General features: G+C 39.7%; 1 protein-coding gene across 1 annotated transcript in view; it reads right to left on the bottom strand.

The window, feature by feature from the left end:
* Window positions 1-4,861: 4,861 nt before the first annotated feature.
* LOC130914508 (clathrin coat assembly protein AP180-like) overlaps window positions 4,862-20,277 on the bottom strand; it is a 42,843-nt gene continuing 27,427 nt past the window's right edge. Inside the window, exons 12-19 of the mRNA XM_057833761.1 lie at window positions 18,664-18,855; window positions 14,714-14,911; window positions 14,615-14,633; window positions 14,318-14,408; window positions 14,090-14,176; window positions 11,367-11,504; window positions 8,316-8,411; window positions 4,862-6,281 (exon numbers count right to left, since the gene is read on the bottom strand). Of these exons, the coding sequence (XP_057689744.1) occupies window positions 8,331-8,411; window positions 11,367-11,504; window positions 14,090-14,176; window positions 14,318-14,408; window positions 14,615-14,633; window positions 14,714-14,911; window positions 18,664-18,855 (806 nt within the window). The 3' untranslated portion in view covers window positions 4,862-6,281; window positions 8,316-8,330. The remainder of the gene's footprint in view (window positions 6,282-8,315; window positions 8,412-11,366; window positions 11,505-14,089; window positions 14,177-14,317; window positions 14,409-14,614; window positions 14,634-14,713; window positions 14,912-18,663; window positions 18,856-20,277) is intronic.

Genomic DNA, 20,277 nt, shown 5'->3' with positions numbered 1-20,277 from the left:
TGAACAGCGACATGCACTGACAAACGTGTTTTTGCTCGCATTTTACAAAGCTAAACATGCACGTTCAATGAGGTCTTATGAGGAGGACCTCCCACTTTCAAAAAGGCTTGGAGTTAATGTGGGAGGCGCATAATGCCCTTTATTTTGAATTGGTGCTTTTTATTTCTTTACATTTCACTTCAAAGTAATGGCAATTTTGTTGTGCCAGTTGATGTTAATCAAGCATTAATTGTTAATATAATTAATTAAAGTTAATTGGCTCTAAGTAAAGCTTGTCATAAATTTATCGCATCAGGCGGGTCGGCTCTCAAGCTCAATGAGGACCAAGTCACATCTCCAGGTCCTCCTCTGAGAACCTGGGCAAAAAAATTATGTGCACCCCTGGCTATAGGGAAATTTACCCTGCTATATTAAGCAGGTTTACATAATTGTGTATGAATACATGCAGGATTACAATTACAATTGAATTAAGCTGAGATTCGACACTCAACATGGCAGAAGTAACATTGTTAAATTTCACTTTGTGGTCTGATTAACTCCTTATTGAAAGCAAAGCTATATACTGTAAGTAATATTAGAAAAAAAATATGCATGCAACATTATATTGTAGGTACTGTTCAATGTATAATGCTTTACTTATTTCTTAACTGTCAGCAATACACAGGGGTGAAAGTGGCTAGAATTTCTTGCCGGAACTCCCTGACATAAAGGTTGCCACGGAGCCAGAATCTTTTTTTTTTAAATAAATTTTTGTTTTTTTTGGGGGGGTGGGGGGGGGTCAAACCTCCTAAAGCCACTGAAATGCAAAGAAAACATTTTTTTTTACATAGTTATACAATTAACACCCACACACAAAACTGGTTTTACACATGCATCCGGCTACTGCATTACACATGCGGTGAAAAGGCATACAATGATTTGCAAAATAAAAGTTAAAAAACAGCAAGTAACCCCAACCTCCATCTCTTGATTTATTTTCCCTCATTTCCTTGCATCTAAATTCAAAACCTCAATTTACCTACTTGATAACATAGGATGCATAGTGTATTAAAATGGAAGATAATATAAACATTTACCGTACTTATTTTTTGTTAAATAAAAGATACCTTACCATACCTAAACAAAAATCAACCAAATGAAATACATTTGGAAGATCATGCAAACATTGACTTTTTAATTATAAGGAAAGCCTAACATAAATGAACAAAAATAAGTCCAAAGTGCACATTAAACATGAGAGATGTTCTGAACCTACCCAACAGAGCACATAAAATAAAATAAATAAGCCTAAATTTTTTCTTTTCTCTTAAAGCTCTGATCAAATTTCAGTTTTGTCACTAATACGTAACTAAGTAACGCGTTAATGTAATCTGATTACTTTCTTTCAGTATTATTTTGTTACTGCCTCATAATGTATGTAGAGTGAAGAATATTGTAGTCATGTACAAAGAGCATTTTGAATAGAAAATGCTAGAAAGGTTCCCACTACGTGTTCGTTTCCATGGTAATCGCTCACAGTTACTTCCTGTTTTGGTCTCGAGTCACATGCGCCAAGTGTTTTGGGACTGTGTGCCAGCGCGGTTGCACATTCGAGCCGAGTGCAGCCACCTGTTGAGATATTCGAGGGAATATTGATCTGTGTACGTCTATGAATGAACTTATTTTTCCGTCATTCTGGATAGTTCCAGCGGTAGGTTGGACCCCCTACATGCGCGGCCATTTCGTAGCTTTGCCATTGCATCGGCGAGCAGTCATCGCGAGCATTGTTAACATCATCATCGTGTTGCACATTTATGCTGTGACGTGACGTGTTTGTTTAGCATCTTTGGGATGTATTGTTAGTCAGATTGAGTGCAAGTGCTTGGTTGCTACCACATTTTGTGGCCAAATTGACCGCGTGTGTGTACGGCCTGCTTTCGGGTTGTGCACGCGCATCCGCGCCCGCCCCCAACATTGTGTTTATTGTACAACTCATTTGTGTGTTGTTGATTATTGTGCAGTCAATTTGCATTGTTTTGCATTGGCACTGAGATGCTGTTAACCCTAACCCTTAAAGAGCATATGACACGAGAAAAAAAGTCTTAAATGGCATTATTATGTGAATTACAATCATATTTTGAGACGATTCGACTATATACAACAACTTACAAAAGCACAGATGACGAGAAATTAGTTTTTTAATCTGCCGGTTAGCCACGCCTACCATTATAGGGCTTTAGCGTCCCCAACAGGTGGATGACGTCAGCGGTAGACTGGGCTCATCGGTTTTACTATTCAGCCAATTGAGGGGGAATTATTCAGAACGAGGAAAACGCGACGAAGAGAGCCGCAAAATGTCATTGTTTCTGTCTCTTTACTTCAATATTTTTACAGGATATTCTTTTTATGCAAGTATTTTCCCCAATAGCTATATAAATGGCTTGAGAAGGACCAGTCAACCCATCGAGGGGGAACTATTCACAACGAGGAAAACGCGACGAAGAGAGCGGCAAAATGTCATTGTTTCTGTCTCTTTACTTCAATATTTTTACAGGATATTCTTTTTATCCAAGTATTTTCCCCAATAGCTATATAAATGGCTTGAGAAGGACCAGTCAGCCCGTCGAGGGGGAACTATTCACAACGAGGAAAACGGAACGAAGAGAGCGGCAAAATGGCATTGTTTCTGTCTCTTTACTTCAATATTTTTACAGGATATTCTTTTTATCCAAGTATTTTCCCCAATTGCTAAATAACTGGCATGTTCATGACAAATAACAGTCTTGTGCTGAATGGAATATGAAATAGTAAAAATGCATTTATTCAGGACGACATGGCAAAATTACTCCATAATGGTCAAAAATGTCGACTTCACCTTTACTGTCGCACCTCCCGAACGATATTTTATGACACCTAAATCGGACATATGTCATTTCCCTTCCCCGGCTTCGGAGAATGTAAACAAACCAGAAGCCGTGACAGCTAGCCGACATGCTAACCCAAACCGAGTGATGTTTCAAAGTCTTCGAAGTGGAAAATCACACATAACTATCCTGGATTATTTGACATGACGACCCGGTTGTCGATTGTCTTAGTGGATCGGCAAACCGCCCGGCGGAGAGCAATTTACAGTTCGTTCCCCGGACGAGGGTGGCTGGATTTGTTGTGCAGCTAACGTGCTGCTGCTAATTAGCATTAGGAGAGCTTTTTACATGCCTATCAATGATCAAACGTAAGTAGTCCTTCATTTAAAGGAAGTTTGTAGTGTTTACTTTGTAATCGCTGTATTCGTATTTGACATAATACAAAACAAGATGTTTACTCACTTCCTCATAAGTCCAATGGTCCCACAGTTAATATCCACGGTGAATGGGAACCTTTTGAAACTCCAAAAAGGTGCATACGCCTCTCCCTCATACATAATGATTTTTCTGAAGCCGTTTGGCTGGCGTGATGCAAAAAATAAACGTATTAAGCCGCAAAATCAGCTGAATCCTTCGTCCTCATACACAACAGTACACTGTAGCGTGAAGAGGACGTCTTCTACCGTACACGTCACAGCGCCCTCCTCCTCAATGCAAGACCGAAGCCGGAAGTCACTCATTTTCATGGCGCGGGATTCAAAAAACTAAATAAAAATAGCGATCGCTTCCACACACATCCAAGCGGCCCATATCATTCAGGGGCATAAAATACCGCGTGTATTATGAAATAAACATGCTTTTTCGTGTCACAGGCACTTTAAACCGAAATTATTGCCATTAGGCTTAATCTTCGAGTTAGCGGGGTTTAATTAGTCGGTGGAGTTGATTTCAACAAATTTCATGCAATTTGTCAGTTATTTGTTAGTTTTAGGGAGTGGCTAAGATAGCGTGAGCCAATGGTGGTTGATATCAACTCCATCGACTAATTAAACCTCCACTAACTCGAAGATTAAGCCTTATGTGAAAAATTCTGATCTGAAATTCTGAAAGTCAATTACATGTAATTACATTTTTCTGTTGCCAGTCTTATGTTGAGGCGGCAAAGGGAGAAAAATTGGTAAAAAGTAATTGATAAATTACTTTTGAAGTAACTTCGTTACTTTGATAATGAAGTAATCAGTAAAGTAACTAGATTACTTTTTTGAGGCGTAATCAGTTATTAAATTATTTTTCAAGCAATCTGTGACAACACTGTCAGTTGTCTAATGCAACTTTTATTTTTTTTAATCGCATGAATTCAACAAGCTTGTTCGTTTCTTTTCTCTTTTTTGCTGGTCCACTAAGCCTTTGCATTTGAACCAATCTGAGCTCACTATCAGCATGGAGCTGATCACGTCAGTTTGTCAGCCAATTGAACGTTGGAATGACCTCCAATTTTCACAGCTTGTGTAGAAACGTTTCAAGTTTTTGTGTGTAACGTCTGGCATTTCTATCTTTTCAGGTTAAGAAATGCCGTTCACTTCAAAAGAAAAGGCATTTTGCGTGTTAGAGTATGCTTGGACTCAGTCACCGATGACAGTGCAGCGTGCCTTTTTCACAAATTTTGCAAGGAAGGCACCAACTTAATAACAAAACAGAATTACAGCTGCACTGGAAACTGTTACCAAACACATCCTACAGCGAGTTTGGCACGAGCTCGAATACCGACTCGACGTGTGCGGAGTCACAGGTGGCTCTTAAATTGAACATTTATAAAAATCTGCCATAGAACCCACAAATATTTGTACTTTTCTTTGTAAATTTAACCAATAAAACTTATGACCGTCAACATAAAGTTTATTTAGTTTAATTAAGATCGATCAAGTAGTTTCCGAGATATGGGCATTTAGAATGGGGTCAACCATTTTGGAACACCCTGGACATAAGTATATTAATGTGGCAGATGGCAATAATGACGAGGATAAGAAGAGTTAAATCCGTCATTTAGTTTATTGCATCTCAAAGGGCTTACATGCACTGGAAAGGGACATCATACACAAAATAAACAAAAATAAAACTCTTGAAACTCAGTGCATGAAAATGTTAAATCTGAAACCGATTTCTTTTGTACAACCTTACGCTTTACACAGTCCACTAAAATGACAGAGGAGATGCATCGCTGTACTTATGCGAAAAGAATGTAGTTCAAATCCATGTCAACACACAAACAATCAAAGCGCCCACGAAATTCCGTGGAAAATGAAGGAAAAGATTGTGGGTCGATACATTAGTTACACGTTGTCATGATTTGCTTTCAATGGAACTATGATATCTTGATGAGATTTAATAAATGCCATTCCATTTGCAAACCATCTCCATTTTTAAAATCTGTCATGAAAGTTTTTGCTCCTCTCAATGATTAGTTATCGATTTCATACATACGTGAAAATGTGGAATTGTTTTATCGAAGGGGAACTTTAAATGTGTTGTCATGAAAAATCACTACCGGCAAAACGTTTTCAAGAGAAGTTCTAATAAGATTTGTCCTTCCATAGCAAAACAGTTAAACATCAACAGTACATCATTTAAGAAATAAATATGACTACTGACGCAAAATAGTAAAAGAAAAATAAGCCACAAATAAAAAGAAACACAAAGCCTCGGTTTATGTTCTAATATCTCAGAGGTCCACACAACTTGTTTCATAATATACAATATTAGATCATTGTCTTTTTGTTTTCTTTAAATGATGAAAGAATGACACTCACATGGCTCCTTACAATTTCATGTCAGATCACATTGACACTTCTCTTCAACAGACATACAATACAGTACAGAATAAAGATGTCATTGTTTTAATCACCAGAGGAGTCTATGTACATCAATTAAGATCTTCCCTTTCTGTAAACAAGACACAACAAAGTTCTCAAAAATACTACAGAGACTTCATTAGCGCTCTTGTCCAATCGGAGTAGAACAAAGTGGGGCTCCTCCCGCTTTACGAAGAGGCAAGAGCTCAAGACACCAAAGTACAACCATCATTCAACACAAGAATTAAAACCAATGCACATATACCTTCACTTGCACTCGAGAACATTTTCAGGGTTTCATGTGAGATTTTGCTTGAGGACGAAAAAGATTAAAACATCTACATGAGCACGCACTTGGAATTCTTTTCTCATATATAGTCATATACTGTTTATAATCCGCTATGATTCACTTTCACAGTTTGTGCTACAACATCACACAGGAGAAGGAAACAGGAAGTGGATGGGGGAGCCAGGCTCTTATCACGTCAAGTAGCAGACAAAAGAGAGAACGACAGGGCTGTTGGCATCCTGAAATCTTGACAGACGCCGGGTAAACGATGGGAGCATCCGACTCTGTCGAGGAAAAGATCTACATCGACAAGACGCGACATGTCTGGTCTCATTATATTAGCCGAACAAGTACTGCGGTACAATTTTAATGTAGAGACTCGTATTCCTAAATGCATTAATCAATACATATTAAACCAGAGTATTTTTGATTTTTCTCTCAATGCTCATGGAAGCGTGCAAGGAGAGTGATATGGCATTCAAATGGTGAGTCTAAGCAGGTTAGCTTATTATTTTATTTAAATGCATAGGCAGACTTGTACAAACGTTTCACGTCTTGATATCACAGTTAGGAAAATGAGTATTTAAACACCCTGTGATTTTACAAGTTCTACCTCTTAGAAATGATGGGCGGGTTTGAAATTGTCATGGTAGGTGCTTGTCCACTGTGAGAGACAATCTAAAAATGAATCCAGAAATCGGAGTGCATGATTTTTTAAAACAATTTATTTGTACTATACTGCTGCAAATAAGTATTTGAACACCTGTCTATTGCCTAGAATTGTGAGTCTCAAAGACCTGGTAGTCGCCTTTAAAAAGCCCAAAGAATGGAGCGGAGGTGGACTTTTTGAGTCTGGCCTTTTGACCTGTTTGAGGTGGTTAGCCCATACTGTATAATCAGGAAGACTCCACTTCCTAACATGATCAAGAGCAAAGAGCTGTCTAATTATACCAGAGAGAGAACTGTAGACCTCTACAAGGCTGGACAGGGTTACGGGGCAATTGCCAAGCAGCTTGGCGATATAAGATGCACCATTGGAGCAATTATTAGAAAATGGAAGAAGCTAAACATGACTGTCAATCTCCCTCTGACTGGGGCTCCATGCAAGATCTACTTCGTAAGGTCTCGATGATCCAAAGGATGGTGAGGAATCAACCAAGAACTACACAGGAGGAGCTGGTCAATGCCCTGAAAGGAGCTGGGACCACCATTTTGAAGGTTACAGTTGATATTACAATAATACATCATGGTTTAAAACCATGCATGGCACGGAAGGTTCCCCCGCTTAAACCAGCACATGTCCAGGCGCATTTTAAATTTGCCAATGATCATTTGGATGATCCAGAGGGAGTAGGTCATGTGGTCCAATGGGAAAATGAAACTTTTTGGTCTTAATTCCACTCAAAGAATGGAGAAAAAGAAAGAAGAATGATGAGTACCATCCCATGAACACCATCCCTACTGTGAAGCATGGAGGTGGTAGCATCATGCTTTGGTGGTGTTGTTCTGCATAGGGGACTAGTTGACTGCACTGTTTTAAGGAGAGGATGACCAGGGCCATATATTGTGAGATTTTGGGGAATAACCTCCTTCCTTCAGTTACAACATTGAAAATGGGTCGTGAGTGGGTCTTCTAACATGACAATGGCCCGAAGCAGACAGCCAGAATTAACAAGGAGTGGCTTCATAAACAGAATATCAAGGTTCTGGAGGGGCCTAGACAGTCTTCAGACCCAAACCCAATAGAAAATGTTTGGAGGAAGCTCAAACTCTGTGTTTCTCAGTGAAAGCCCAGAAATTTGATTGATCTAGAGAAGATTTGTGTGGAGCACAGGTACAAAATCCCTGCTCCAGTCTGTGCAAACCCGGTGAAAATTTACAGGAAATCTTTGACCTATGTAATTGTAATCAACGGCTACCGTACCATATATTAACTTTGATTTTCTCAGGTGTTCAAATACCTATTTGTAGCAGTATAATACAAATAAATTGTTAAAAAATTATACACTCTGATTTCTTGATTTTTTTTAGATTGTCTCTCGCAGTGGAAAAGCACCTACCATTAAAATTTCAAACCCGCCCATCATTTTTAAGTGGGGGAACTTGCAAAATCGCAGGGTGTTCAAAAACTTATTTTCCTCACTGTATGTAATAATTGTACCCAAATTGTTAATGATTTTTTCTTGTGTCTGAACCAAGTTGACTGCTGCTATTTCTTGAGCGCATAGTGTTACAACTGTATGGCCAGTCTGAGATGTTAAATTCCGATAAACTCTTTACTTTAAAATATTAGTGTGTTAATGTACGACTGCAAAAATAAAGACTGCACCATACCCTGCTTTTTGTGTGTTATAAGAAGTCCTTGAGGTCAAGGTCTGCCAGAGGATCCTTGGGCTTTTTGGGACTCTGACTCGCAGGTGCAGGAGAAAGCTGTCAAAACAGAAAAGAAACACATAGTATTTATAAATTGATCAATCATTATGGGTGAATGGCTCAATTTTTTTTAGGCTTTCTGGACTCAGCACAACATGAATTTAAAGCCATGATAGGTTACTGGTGCTTGAGATATTAATTTGGAGTAATGACGTGGCTCGCAGCCCCCCATTTACTGCAAAATTGACCCGAAGCGGTGCTATTCGTTTGTGCTATTTTTGCGCTAGTTGTTGGAACACCCCTCTGTTATTGAGAGAGTTAGTATGCTCCGTCAGCCGCAACTGAGGGGCTGTAATTGAAGTGTGAGTCGAAATTAATACAATGGTACCTCTACTTACGAAGTTAATTCATCCCAGGACCTTGTTTGTAATTTGAAATGGTCGTATGTCAAACAGTGTTTTCCCATAAGAATACATTATAATTCCATTAATTTGTTCCACTGCCTGAAAACATACATTAAAGCCTTAATAAAAACTGTTGGCACTATTACAAATGACAATTACACATAGCAAAACAAATAAATTATAAATAATAATAACAATAATAATAATTCCTGGAATAATGTAATGAATCGGGTTCTAATGTGGCGGCTGTGTTTTGCATGATGTACCTGAACGCACCGCGTGGCTGGCGTCACAGAGACAGATTTTATGTTCTCTTTTAATGTTCTGTTGTCGGTGTCAGCTGCGGTGGACAGTAGGCGTGTTGGGTTGCATAAGTTTCGAAGTAAATGATTAAAAATATGACGAAGCTGGTGATTTCTTTGGCGATGTTACAACAATAATAATTGTCATCTTAACTTATAAAAAGACTGGCGAACGGAAGTCAGAGGAGGACCATTGAAATCAAGTAGACATTCTACGGCCGTATTATTGAGCCAGTTAGCCATCTTCATTTCAATGGTAAGCGTCCCCTTTTTCCTTTTTTCACCACCTGCACTAACCTTGGAACCCGTGTTTCTCTCGCAACTGTGGCACTGTCATAAAAACGTCGTATTTCGAGCATGTGGTCGGATGTAGCAACAAACGGCTAGTCAAATTTTACGTCAGATGTCGAAAAGATCGTGTGTTGAAGCGATCGTATGTCGCAGTACCACTGTATCTCAATACCTATAAAACGATAGCAGCACAAACAAAAAACTTTACAGCACAAATGTAGCATAAACGAATGGCACCATTTTGGGTCCATTTTGCAATAAATCGAGGGCTGTGTGACTCATCACTCAAAATTATCTCAATATCTCAAAAACAATAGCAACATAAACGAAAAATTTTACCGCACAAACGAAGCACAAATGACTGACACAATTTTTAGCCATTTTTAATCAAAATAGGGGGCTGGTTGACCTTTTCTTGACCTACAGTTTATCACAAAAGTGAGTACTCCCCTTGCATTTCTGCAGATATTTAAGTATATCTTTTCATGGGACAACACTGACAAAATGACACTTTGATATAATGAGAAGTAGTCTGTGTGCAGCTTATATAATAGAGTTCATTTATTTTCCCCTCAAAATAATTCAAAATATACCCATTAATATCTAAATAACTGGCAACAAAAGTGAGTACACCGCATGGGAACTAAGTACATCCCTAAATGTCCAAATTGAGTACTGCTTGTCATTTTCCCTCCAAAATGCCATGTGACTCGTTACAGGAGGGCTGTCAGCATTGCTGCAGAGATTGAAGAGGTGGGGGGTCAGCCTGTTAGTGCTCAGACCATACGCCGTACTCTACATCAAATTGGTGTGCATGGCTGTCACCCCAGGAGGAAGCCTCTTCTGAAGACAGTACACAAGAAAGCCCACAAACAGTTTGCTGAAGACGTGTCAACAAAGCACATGGATTACTGAAACCATGTCTTATGGTCAGATGAGACCAAGATTAATTTGTTCGGTTCCGATGGTCTCAAGCATGTGTAGCGGCGACCAGGTGAGGAGTACAAAGATATGTGTGCCATGCCTACAGTCAAGCATGGTGGTGGGAATGACCCCCCCCCCCCCCCCCACCACCTCTTAAATCTCTGCAGCAATACTGACATCACTCCTGTAACGAGTCACATGACATTTTGGAGGGAATATGACAAGCAGCACTCAGTTTGGACATTTAGGGATTTACGTAGTTCCCATGCAGGGTACTCACTTTTGTTGCCAGGGGTTTAGATATTAATGGCTATATTTTGAGTTATTTTGAGGGGAAAATAAATGAACTCTATTATATAAGCTGCACACAGACTACTTTTCATTGTGTCAAAGTGTCATTTTGCCAGTGTTGTCCCATGAAAAGATATACTTAAATATATGCAGAAATGTGAGGGGTGTACTCTTGTGATACACTGTATAAAAGAATTGTGAATATCTCAAAAATTATACCAGCCCAAATGAAATTTTTTTTATAGCACAAACGACTGACATCATTTATTATATAAATTGGCATCTGATGGGGGGCCAACTTTACGGAGGTCAGTGAAGGCACCCTAATTCTCACAAGTAATCGGCCATAATACTGTGCTCCACACTTAACATCATTAGCACATTTGACTTTTAAGCCCGAAATCCCAGAGTCCGTCACCGCTCCACTTTGCTCCGGACCACCTGCGTGCGGTCTGCGTTTCCCAATGCCCACTGCATATGTCTCTCATCCAGTCCGTACACCCGCGGATGCATGCATAACACGGAGGAATGCACATTCTTTTTCCTGTTTGGCGAGTGCTAAATGGCTGGATTTGATCCGGGCGCAGGCTGATGGACCAGAAAATAGACCTCGTATTTTCAGTTTGCTGGACTGGAGAGGACGGACTCAACGGATCCTGATCGGAGCTGAGCTGATGATGTGGACCACATCAAATCGATTCAAATATACACCTATTTGTTGCTTCATTTGGAACAGAGCGACGCTGAACACACACCAACCATATGGAATTTGGGGGTTCGGTTTCAATGTGTGTTGTTACCGGTGCTCCGGGCGCCGCTGCTCCAATAGGTGCAGCTCCGACCACACCAGCGAAAGGAGGTCTCATCATGGATTGACCCATTATTGGCTGACTCATCATAGGCTGCATCATAGGTGCTCCTGGCCCTCCTGTAGCAGCCTGAACACAATTTATGTGTTTTGTACAATGATGAAAACCAATGGGCTAAAGATGAAGTAAACTAGACAGAATAGAAGTTTTGGGGAGCCCATTACATTATTTGCAGACATTGTTGAATGGAGGCTCTATTTATTTACTGTAATACAACAACAACAATACAGGTTGTCTCAGGGTTACGACGTACCTGACTTTCGTGATTTTCTATATTCATTGAGTTTTCCTCCGGTCATACACAGAGATGGAACGTGTGTATTTGCAGCTGCAGCTAATCAATATTGAACAATAAATGTTGTTAATACAAATGTTGAAGCATAAGCAACACAGAAGACGTTCGCGAATGTAGTGCTGAACCAGACACAATGTTCTGAGCGGACCAATCACAGTCCTTTGACGTTCACATCACGATGCGTTGACTTGACACATACCCAGGCTTTTTTGAAGGCGCACGTCAGGCTACAGTGTAGGGTCGGAAATTGGGTCTGCGTTAATGGCGTAGGTCCGTCGTCACCGCAATGCAGAAGCATAAATCAGCTTTAAGAGCGCATGTACACACGAAGAAGAACGTACTTGCGCACACGAAGAAGAGCGCAAGCACACACACGAGGAAGAGCGCATTTGCTTCCACAAAGTAGCCGATCAGCCGAGTAAAAGAGAGAGGGGAAAAATTACTGCTTAGCTCTATGTCTAACTAAGGTTTAGCACCTGCGTGCTGGCGACGACAGTACAAAGACATCTAACACATGTTTTTGGATAGTTCTTTTGGGATTTAGGGGGTATTTGGGGGTACTTAACGGGTTAATTCCAATTTAAGCAGAAATTTGAGTGACGTTGCCAGCATAAGAACGGAACTCGTTCGTAACCCAGGGACAACCTGTACAGTACAGTACTTACAATATTTAAGTAATTTTTAGGTGTTTATTTACAGTGGGGAGAACAAGTATTTGATACACTGCCGATTTTGCTGGTTTTCCCACTTGCAAGCCATATAGAGGTCTGTAATTTGTATCATAAGTTCTCTGTGAGGGATGGAATCTAATACAAAAAAACAGAAAATCACATTGTATGATTTTTAAATAATACATTTGCATCTAATTGCATGAAATAAGTATTTGATACATCACATAAATCGAAGTTAATATTTGGTAAATAAACCTTTGTTTGCTATTACAGATACCAAACGTTTCCTGTAGTCCTTCACAAGGTTTGCACACACTGCAGCAGGGATTTTGGCCCACTCCTCCATGCAGATCTTCTCTAGAGCCTTCAGGTTTCGGGCTGCTGCCGGGCAACACGGACTTTCAGCTCCCTCCATATTTTCTAACGGGTTCAGATCTGGTGACTGGCTAGGCCACTCCAGGACCTTAAGATGCTTCTTACGGAGCCACTCTTCAGGGCTCTCACTGAAGGAGCGCCATCTATCCTCCCCTCAATACGGTGCAGTCGACCTGTACCCTTGGGAGAGAAGCAACCCAAAAAATGATGTTTCCTCCTCCATGTTTCACGGTTGGGATGGCGTTCTTGGGGTTGTACTTATCCTTCTTTTTTCTCCAAACACGACGAGCCGAGTTTAGACCAAAAAGTTGAATTTTGGTCTCATCCGACCACATGACCTTCTCCCATTGCTCCTCTGGATCATCCAGATGGTCAGTGGCAAACTTCAGACGTGTCTGGACATGCACTGGCTTCAGAAGCTGGACCTTGCATGCGCTGTAGGATTTTAATCCATGACGGCGTAATGTATTTCCGATGGTTTTCTTCGAGACTGTGGTTCCAGCTCTCTTCAGGTCATTGACCAGGTCCTGCCGTGTAGTTCTGGGCTGATCCCTCATCTTCCTCATGATCAGTGATACCCCACGAGGTGAGATCTTGCATGGAGCCCCAGAACGAGGCAGATTGACCGTCAACTTGAACTTCTTCCACTTTCTAATAATCGCTCCAACAGTTGTAACCTTCTCACCAAACTGCTTGCTTATTTTCCTGTAGCCCATCCCAGCCTTGTGCAGGTCTATTATTTTATCCCTGATGTCCTTACACAGCTCTTTGGTCTTGGCCATTGTGGAGAGGTTGGAGTTTGTTTGTTTGAGCATGTGAACAGGTGTCTTTTATACAGGTAACAAGTTCAAACAGGTGCAGTTACTTCCGGTAATGAGTGGAGAACAGGAGGGGTTCTTTAAAAAGAACTAAGAGCCGAAATATTTACTAGTTGGTAATGTATCAAATACTTATTTCATGCAGTTAAATACAAATTTATTATTTAAAAATTAGTGTATCAAATACTTGTTCTCCTCACTGTATTTTTTTTTTTTTAATACATTTTATTTTTGCTTCATACTTTTAAAAATAAAGAACAGATTTTCATTTTCAATTCCAGCTAATTGGTATAATGTGTGACATAATGTAATTCTTATTCTTACATCAAAAATTTGTAATTTAATAAATTAAAAAAGAACATGGCTCTTGTATATAATTAAGAGTACAATTTCATTGTTAGCTGTGTAATAAAGATCTATACCTTTTAACTTTTACTCAGTTGCAGGACTTTTTTGTTTTTTTAATTTCTGTCAATCACAAGTATGTGCACTTACCATACCAAAGCCAGGCTGTGCACTCATAGGTGGCACCATTGCTCCACCAGGAGGTGCTGCTCCAGGTCCTCCAGGAGCCACACCAGCCTGGAAGGAGTTCACCAAATTACTCATGTTATTTTGTAAAATAAATGAAGAAATAAACTGACATATTTGTTTGTTCCCTACATGAATAGGTGAAATATAAAGTTTTACTATATGGCACAGTCACTGGTTGCTCTTACTTACCATGGGGACTCCTGGTGTGCTCCAGCTTGTGGGAGCCACATGAGGGGTCCAGTTTGCACCTCCAGTCAACTTCTTCTCACTTTGTGGGTCCCTAGCGGAACATTATTATTTAAATGCATTATTTATACACGCCACCATCTAACATTCATCAAATTTGTAAAATTCAATAAAAGTATGAAACCTGATATTGTAATATACTATTGCAGAATGTCATCAATGGTAGTATCGACCATAAAATTAATGCAAAGCACACAAGACACCTAACCATCACGGATGAATCATAAACAGAATACTTACTTTTTCTTCACGCCTAGGTCTAGAGGGAGATAAGAAAGAGAAGTAACAATTTAAGTTTTCATAAATATCACTGATTGTGAAACCCAACAGTACAGGTACCTCCAACCAGGTTGGCCAATGAAGAGTCAAGATCCCCTGCAATAGTTTTGGTAGGTGGTGGGGTTGCAGGCGGAGCAGCTGCAATGTTTTCAACTGTGACAGGTGTTCCCATGCTCCCTGCTGCACTTCCTGTCGTACTACCCCCGGAGCTCTGTGGTGTTACAGCGGGCATCAGCAGATCACCTAATCCATCAAACACTTAAAGAGAGGGTGGGAAAGGCATTACGTTAGAAAGACAACTCAGATTACAAGGTTGACAATCCTCAATCTAGCTAGAATGCAGGCAGTGGGTTAATGTGAATCCAGGCAGTATAAAACCAGGGAAACGATCCAGCTCAAACACCAATGTTAGTCAAATATAAAGGCACAAGGATTGGCTCCATATTTGATTATTATTAGAGATAGAAACAGACAGAAACAGCACTAAATTGGTAACGTACAATTGTGGCACCAAGCCATTCATCCATCCATTCATTCATTCATTCATTCATTCATCCTCCGAAGGGCTTACACCCATGAGTAGGCCTGCCGCGATAACAAATTGTAGTAGGCGATATACAGTATATTGCCTCATAAATTATTGCCGATATGCGATTTCATTTTCAAATTTTTTTTTAACCAATTCAACCACTAATATAGTGACAATACATCGTAATAAATCACCAATTCAAATCCAATAAATTGTTATTCTGAAATAAAGCACAAAATGTTAAATAATAAACATTAAAAACACACACACACAATGCATAATGAGTCATTTGAAAGCTAGCTAAGTGCAGAACATGAAATAGGTTAGAAACCCAATGCCATTATTGTTCTCTGCCAATTAACGCCCATCAAAAGTGTTTATTTGATCCAAAATGACTGTCATCTTGTTCTGCACAGTGCAGATTTTGGTAAATTTGAAAATTATTCATTGCCAATCAGATTTTTTATAATGGGTGGCATTTTAAAGCTATTCTTGGTGTAGAATCTGAAGTATGTGTATCTACATTTCAAATGTTGAACATAACGTGCTTTTTTTTTTGTTGAAAAGTTCACTGGAAGTACAATCACTAAGCTGCTAACGGTGAGCTTTACAGTCAGAGAGAGCGAAAAAAAAGTGCTCTTTTTTTGTTTTGCAAGTCAGTAATAGATTTGTCTTTTTTTTCGCACTATTTGCAAATGCTGTAAACCAGTGAGTTTTCATGTTTGAAGTGTCACCTTTTAACCGCAAGTTGGTGTTTTGGAGAAGACTGCCAATGTTTTATAGCAGGCTAAATTGGTTATTATTAGGGCTGTCAAAATTATCGCGTTAACGGGCGGCAATTAATTTTTAAAATTAATCATGTTAAAATATTTGACGCATTTAACACACATGCCCCGCTCAAACAGATTAAAATGACAGCACACATGTCCACTTGTTACTTGTGTTTTTTGGTGTTTTGTCACCCTCTGCTGGCGCTTGGGTGCGACTGATTTTATGGGTTTCAGCACCATGAGCATTGTGTAATTATTGACATCAACAATGGCGAGCTACCAGTTTATTTTTGACTAAAATTTTTTAAAACTTTTATTAAAACGAAAACATTAAGAGGGGTTTTAATATAACATTTCTATAACTTGTACTAACATTTATCTTTTAAGAACTACAAGTCTTACTATCCATGGATCGCTTTAACAGAATGTTAATAATGTTAATGCCATCTTGTTGATTTATTGTTATAATAAACAAATACAGAACTAACGTACCGTATGTTGAATGTATATATCCATCGTGTGTCTTATTTTTCCATTCCAAGAATAATTTACAGAAAAATATGGCATATTTTATAGATGGTTTGAATTGCGATTAATTACGATTAATTAATTTTTAAGCTGTAATTAACTCGATTAAAAATTTTAATCGTTTGACAGCCCTAGTTATTATATTGTCTTTTTCCCATTAGCCGTTTAACGTTTTACAATGTTCAATATACAGTAGATCTGTTTCCTTATTTTGTATATCTGAACTTTAATTCTACGGCGTGTTGATGACCAATAAACATCTGTGAAAGGATCTTTTGTCTCATAGGCTATCAACATACCCAAGCACACGCACACACAAATGTATGCACGCAAGGCATGCAAACAGCGATAAATCGCAGCCGGGTAAAGTACCGCCCTCATTTTTATCTATAGTGCGATTAATTGACTTATTGCATATCGCGACAGGTTTACCCACGAATGTTGCAGGGGTGCCGGAGCCTAGCCCAGCAAAAAAAGGGCAGGAGGCAGGGTACACCCTGAGCTGGTTGCCAACCAGTTACAGGGCACATAGAGAGAAACAACCGTTCACGCTTACACTCATACCTCTATGGACAATTTGAAGTGTTCAATGAGCCTAGCATGCATGTTTTTGGGATGTGGGAGACAGCCGGAGTGCCCGGAGAGAACCTATGCAGGCACATGGAGAACATGCAAACTCCACACATGGAGGACAGAGCCGGGATTGGACAAATAATCCCAGAAGTGGGAGGCGGATGTGTTAAACACTCTTGCACTGCGCCAAGCCTTAATTTTTAAAAATGTATTTTTAAAAAGAGCGCTAATTTAAAACTAGGTGTCACCTATTCATGTTCCTTTCATGTGGAATATTGTAATACAAAAAAGAGCATATTGTAAACTTAAAACAAATACAGTAGCATAGAGTCATCTGCTCCACAGATCTTTCTAGTACATCAGTATAGGGATTCTGATCTGCATGATGAATATAGATTGTGAATTACTCAATATAATATGGTTCCCAATTCATTGCATTATAGCAAAAATGTTACCATGCAATGTCACTATAAACTACATCTACAGTATGATGGCGTGTGGACAAAAAAAAACACAAAAAAACACATAAGGCGATTCTACACAATAGAATATTTTGCCTCACGCAGGAAGACACCCAGGGATTGTGATTGCATGTAAAACATGCAAAAAATCCTTAAACGTGAGGCGGACTTCAAAAAGTGCGCATGCTGCAATGCACTGTGGAGTTCAACTCACCAATTACACATTAGAAGAAGCAAGCAAAAGGAAGCCAGCAGAGAGGAGAGCGAGAAAGATGAAGAAAGTGGGGGAGGGTGATGAAACAAAAGAGAGCATGTGTGAAGCAGAAAAAAGTACAGCAATCGTGAATGTGCAACAAGAAAGGACAGAAATCAGATCAATCATTAAGACAGAGCCATGGTGAGAAGTTAAGCACTCAGCAAGAGTCGTAGAAGCGTGTCATAGAGTGTTGTCATCCATGCACAAGACAAAATCTGAGCAATAATAACAGAAGCCTTCTTGGTGCTAATGCCTGAATTGCTACCTTTCAGTGTACGATACATTTTACAATTGAGAATGTTTAGGTAATATGAAAGGTTTACATAACCTTTTTGTTCAAGTAAATACTTTCCTGACATACAGTAAATTATATGTGTAAGATGTGCTTTAATGCTTTTGCGTGCTAAGGTTAATAATGTGTGTTTAAAACTAATAGTTATAACTACCGTCTTATTTAACATCTTAAGGCCTTACAAAAGAAAGAATGTGCCGCAGAAGGTCACATTCAACTGAAGGACAGATGCCAGCATGACCCAGAGGGGCAGATTTCCTGTTTAAGGTTTCTATTGCTGACCATAAAGTTTCAACACAATGAGACAAGACAAATAACTGCCCGCATTCTTTTCTCAAGATAACAGCTATTTCTCAAGATGTGAAACTCACACATGTATGTTGAAACTTTCTCACTTTGTCAATAAAAGGCTGCGCTCCTCAGGGGGAAAGTCAGATAAGCTTGTTGTGAGCCACGCGCTCCGCATCAACCTTTCTCCTGACGGCCGTCAGCGTAAAAACGTATCTCGTTCCTAGTCTGATCCTACTCCGGTCCCTCTCCTAGGTCTTTGTTGTTTTCTTAGTTCAAGTATTAAGTTTAGACCTAACAATATGCAACTCACTTGAAGCATCAAAGCTACCAGATGGCACCGTTGTGGTCTTTGCCGATTCAGATGTAGCGGGTACCATTGGCACAGCTGGCACAGGTGGAGTCGGAGAAGGAAGTGAACCTATCGCTTCAAAGCCCGACTCAAGAAGATCATTCTGCACTGTAGCTGGGGCCAGGATTGGGGCCACGGTGGGAGCCATGATGTCTGATGAAAAGAATAGGACTTTAACTACCATTTGCAATAATATCCATCCTTCTGTCCATTTTCGACACTACTTTTTCATGCTGGTGTTATACGTATGTGAGCCGCACCACTTCCCAGCTGACAGGCAGAGAGGCCGCATCAGACACATCGATTGTGCTTATAGCATTTAATAATTTCTGTTTTTGACTTCTCTATTAGTCGTCATTACCTACTGGTATTTCAGCTACTCTATAATAAATATTGTACTTGTATTTCTAAACCTAAAGCAAATATATAACTGTGCATTGTAAATAATGACATTACTTTGCATTTTACCGTACAATGATCCCTCAATTATCATGGTTAATGGGGACCAGAACCGACCACGTAAAGTGAAAAAACGCGAAGTAGTGGCCCACTCCATTATCAATATACATTTTTTGCTATATACAGTGGGGCAAATAAATATTTAGTCAACCACCAATTGTGCAAGTTCTCCTACTTGAAAAGATTAGAAAAGCCTGTAAACATGGGTAAACCTCAACCAGGAGAGACAGATAGTGGAAAAAAAAAACAGAAAATCACATTGTTTGATTTGTAAAGAATTTATTTCCAAATTAGAGTGGAAAATAAGTATTTGGTCACTTACAAACAAGCAAGATTTCTGGCTGTCAAAGAGGTCTAACTTATTCTAACGAGGCTCCACTCTTTACCTGTATTAATGGCACCTGTTTTAACTCATTATCAGTATATAAGACCCCTGTCCACAACCTCCGTCAATCACACTCCAAACTCCACTACAGCCAAGACCAAAGAGCTGTCGAAGAACACCAGAGACAAAATTGTAGACCTGCACCAGGCTGGGAAGACTGAATCTGCAATAGGTAAAATGCTTGGTGTAAAGAAATCAACTGTGGAAGCAATTATTAGAAAATGGAAGACATACAATACCACTGATAATCTCCCTAAATCTGGGGCTCCATGCAAGATCTCATCCCATGGCGTCAAAATGATAACAAGAATGGTAAGCAAAAATCCCAGAACCACACAGGGGACCTAGTGAATGACCTACAGAGAGCTGGGACCACAGTAACAAAGGGTACTATCAGTAACACAATGCGCCGCCAGGGACTCAAATCCTGCACTGCCAGACGTGTCCCCCTGCTAAAGCCAGTACACGTCCAGGCCCGTCTGCGGTTCGCTAGAGAGCATTTGGATGATGCAGAAGAGGACTGGGAGAATGTGTTATGGACAGATGAAACTAAAATACAACTTTTGGTAGAAACACAGGTTCTCGTGCTTGGAGGAGAAAGAATACTGAATTGCATCCGAAGAACGCCATACCCACTGTGAAGCATGGGGGTGGAAACGTCATGCGTTGGGGCTGTTTTCCTGCAAAGAGACCAGGACGACTGATCTGTGTAAAGGAAAGAATGAATGGGG

The sequence above is a fragment of the Corythoichthys intestinalis genome, chromosome 4 (assembly GCF_030265065.1).
Source record: "Corythoichthys intestinalis isolate RoL2023-P3 chromosome 4, ASM3026506v1, whole genome shotgun sequence".
In the NCBI taxonomy this organism is placed as follows: Eukaryota; Metazoa; Chordata; class Actinopteri; order Syngnathiformes; family Syngnathidae; genus Corythoichthys; species Corythoichthys intestinalis.
The sequence above is the reverse complement of the archived record's forward strand: the minus strand, read 5'-3'. Positions and strand labels throughout refer to the sequence as shown.